This window comes from Tenebrio molitor, chromosome 6 (genome assembly GCF_963966145.1).
Source record: "Tenebrio molitor chromosome 6, icTenMoli1.1, whole genome shotgun sequence".
Lineage (NCBI taxonomy): Eukaryota > Metazoa > Arthropoda > Insecta > Coleoptera > Tenebrionidae > Tenebrio > Tenebrio molitor.
In genome coordinates, this window is record NC_091051.1 from 13,876,594 (window position 1) to 13,879,798 (window position 3,205).

Below are 3,205 nucleotides of genomic sequence, written 5' to 3' on the forward strand. Positions count from 1 at the left end.
TTTTGATACAATCTACATAATATACTGGTGGATACAATAATCAAAAAGGTAATGTAGGTAGGTATAATTGATAATATCCAACAAGATTTCAATTTTAATTCTCTTTTGTTCAGTTTCATGCCCAATATGCGTATCTGTACCTACTTAGTTAAAGATTACCTAATCTGCAATGAAGCATTGATGCAAAAAATGTTACGTAATTATATTTTAATATTGTTTTAATTTCAAGCAAATATGTCATAAAAGACTGAATATGTATTTTGTAATAAACTTTTATTTGTGTTTCGGCTATTCTGAGAGTTTCTGAGAAAATCAGTGCGCACATCCTAGCTGTTTGGTTTTCTAAATTTGTAAATATGTTTGGAATTTATAAAATATGTAGTTGTTCTAAAACAGTCCGTATCATATCGTTATTATTTCTGCAGATTTTCGTTTGTAATAATGTTTTTATTTGAATAGAAAAAGAGGTTTTCCTTGTTTTTATTTACCACATAATAATCTAGAGTAGAGAGAGTGATGATATTTCAGTTGGTGGTGTTGTCGATTACATTAGTTATTCCTATACGGGTAGGTAATGCTAATGTTACAGGCCGATGTCCTAAAATTTGCGCAACCATTTGTCAGTTTTATCACAATGTAGTATTACACAGGATAAAGTTCACTTTTTAATAAAAATTACGGAGTGATTTATTTCGTTTTAATTAACATTCCTATACCCTTTTAACAGACAATATAATTATTAATAAATAATTATAACACACCGACATGGCAAGATGAATGAATTGCTGATTATTTTTATACCGAAAGCCTAATGATGGATGTAATTTTTATATTGATTAATGGAACATACAAAGATAATATTTGTGAGTAGGTGAACCAATCGGATGATAATCTCGTGCAAAACTGCGTCCAGATCTATTCAAATGTCAGCATCAGTTTATGCAACTCAGATTTTAATTAGTGCAGATCATCTTTCTCTCTGTGAGAACATTGTAAAACATGTTTAAGTTAACTCTACGTTCATTGACAATTTTTTTAATGGTGGCGGTCATAAACAGCGAAATTCACCCGTTTGAACAGTGCTCCGGTAATTTGTTTCATCCAACAACAAAAACCATCTGTAATTTTTACTTTTGTTATTTGCAGACATCGATACTGACTTGTGCGAGATCAAACAAGTTAGAGTAAGTCCGTGTCAAAGAGGCGACAACGGATACCTCTGCTCTTTTAAGGGAGGCGATCCAATAACTATTGACTTAGATTTTGTACCACGTTAGTAACTTGGACTTAAATTAAGCGGATTTGTAAACTACCTATTTTGTCGTTTGTAGATTTTAACGCGGAGGATCTTGTTCATTATTACTCTTTCATTGATCCCAGTTCTGAAGTGCCTTTGCCCGTCACAAAAATAAATCAGTGTTATGACGGCGAATGTCCGTTGCGAAAAGGCGAATTGAAATCATACCAAAGGGTCATCCGTGCGAGAGCGTCTCAACCAGGACCGAAAAATTACAATATGAAATGGAAATTCGTCGACACTAAGAACCGATCACATGGATGTTGCTTTACGTTTCCTTTGATTCTTCTTCCCAATTGACAGTTGCGACAAGTGGAAGGTGATGCATTTCATTAAAGCAAATAAATTTTATGTTTAAAACTGTTCCTTCCTTTCCTCCAGCCAACAGGTTTTCAGTACAAAATTAGTTTAAAAAATTGTTACAGTTCATGAGTTCGAGTCACTTGACACAGAAATACCTTGAAGTTTAATTAATTATTGTGGTACTTTTCTATTAACACAAGAAACCAAAAACAAGGACGTAAAGATTTTTGTCGTTAGTTGGGTATATTTCCCCTTGATTGGATATGAGAAAATCAATCAGCGAATGTTTTTTCGTGTTACATCCATAATACCAAACGGTGTAGGCAGAAAAAAAAATGAATGAAGTAAAAGCCGCTTCAAATGTCTACAATATCGTGCCCACATTCAATACAATACCCGTTTATCACACCTTATCGTACGCTGCGTACCTTTGCCAGACTAAACGAACAGGTATAAAAGAAAACAGTTAACCCACAATATCTGCTGACAGAGGTGGACATTGCTTTCCGAAGTCAGTTTGTTTTTGTTCGGTTGCCTTTCGATACCGGATTGAACCATCACCACACGAAATAGATTTGTGCAAATCATCGTTCTTGTTCGTGGGAGTGTTGTGAAAATGTTGAAATTGCTTTTAGGCTCGTGTGCGATTTTTTTAATAACCGGCCTAATAAACAGCGAAATTGTACACTTTGAGGGATGCCCAGGTGATTTGTTTTTTTTTCGCTAACACAAAAATATATTTTTCGAGAGAGCGACACTCGCAAGAAGCGTCACTGTTGTTTTCATTTGCGATTTTATTATTTTAATTTACACTCTGGCAAATTCGGGTGTTAAGGCCGCCGCACTAATTAATTTTTTGGCCATTCGCAGATTCCGACGACTCCATTTGCGAAATCAAAGAACTGAGAGTGGAGCCATGCAAAGAGGCGAAGAGCAGAAAGCCGTGCAAGTTTAAGAGCGGCACAAACTCCACCATCGAATTTGATTATGTGCCACGTGAGTGATTTTATTTTGTGTTTTGGTTTTTTTTTTAGTTTGTCGTTTGCAGATTTCGAGAGTGAGCGGCTGCTCAATCAGGCCTATTCTGTCACTCCTCTGCTTGATCTGCCTCTGATCGGAATGGATAGAGATGGGTGTAAATTTGCCCAATGCCCGACCAAAATTGGCGAGAATGGAACATATAAAAATGTTCTCTACATGTCTCCGGCTTTTCCGCTTTTGAACTACCAAGTCAAATGGAGATTGTGGGACGCCAAAAATGGGGAGAAGGGGTGCTGTTTCACTTTCAAAATAAAAATTGTCAGATAAAGTAATGACAAAGGGATCGTTACACTAAGCGGAAGTGCTTCCACAGCCATTTATTTAAGTAAATAAACACAATATATTTAACGACGACGTCGTTTAGCTTTCTAAAACTACTCTCCTTTAACCCACAGATTTCTCTTTTAATCACACCAAAACTGAACATGTAATAATAACATCATTTTGTAATTTCGGTTTATTTATCCGGTTACTAGACGTAAAAAATTATCGAATATTGACATAAATAAATTAATACAACTTTGTTACCTACATATTATTAGATTGTATTCAACGAGAAAATAA

The 3,205-nt window shown here is 35.1% G+C and overlaps 1 protein-coding gene and 1 long non-coding RNA gene across 2 annotated transcripts; both read left to right on the plus strand.

Annotated features, from left to right (window-relative positions):
* Window positions 1–899: 899 nt before the first annotated feature.
* On the plus strand, window positions 900–1,660 carry LOC138133422 (uncharacterized). Its single transcript, XR_011160358.1, has 3 exons — window positions 900–1,087; window positions 1,147–1,272; window positions 1,332–1,660. It is a non-coding gene; the product is annotated as an uncharacterized lncRNA (long non-coding RNA).
* Window positions 1,661–2,049: 389 nt separating this feature from the next.
* LOC138133421 (MD-2-related lipid-recognition protein-like) lies at window positions 2,050–2,992 on the plus strand. The gene is made up of 3 exons (XM_069051330.1): window positions 2,050–2,304; window positions 2,471–2,596; window positions 2,649–2,992. Exons 1-3 carry the CDS (start codon window positions 2,217–2,219, stop codon window positions 2,906–2,908), a joined length of 474 nt encoding a protein of 157 aa, XP_068907431.1. The 5' UTR covers window positions 2,050–2,216; the 3' UTR covers window positions 2,909–2,992.
* The last annotated feature ends 213 nt before the right edge of the window (window positions 2,993–3,205 follow it).

Bases quoted from the DNA above. Each gene is read 5' to 3' on its own strand.
- LOC138133421 (XM_069051330.1), top strand. From the start codon at position 2,217: ATGTTGAAATTGCTTTTAGGCTCGTGTGCGATTTTTTTAATAACCGGC. The intron at 2,305-2,470 runs GTGATTTGTTTT...GGCCATTCGCAG, and splicing joins ACACTTTGAGGGATGCCCAG to ATTCCGACGACTCCATTTGC. The intron at 2,597-2,648 runs GTGAGTGATTTT...TGTCGTTTGCAG, and splicing joins CGAATTTGATTATGTGCCAC to ATTTCGAGAGTGAGCGGCTG.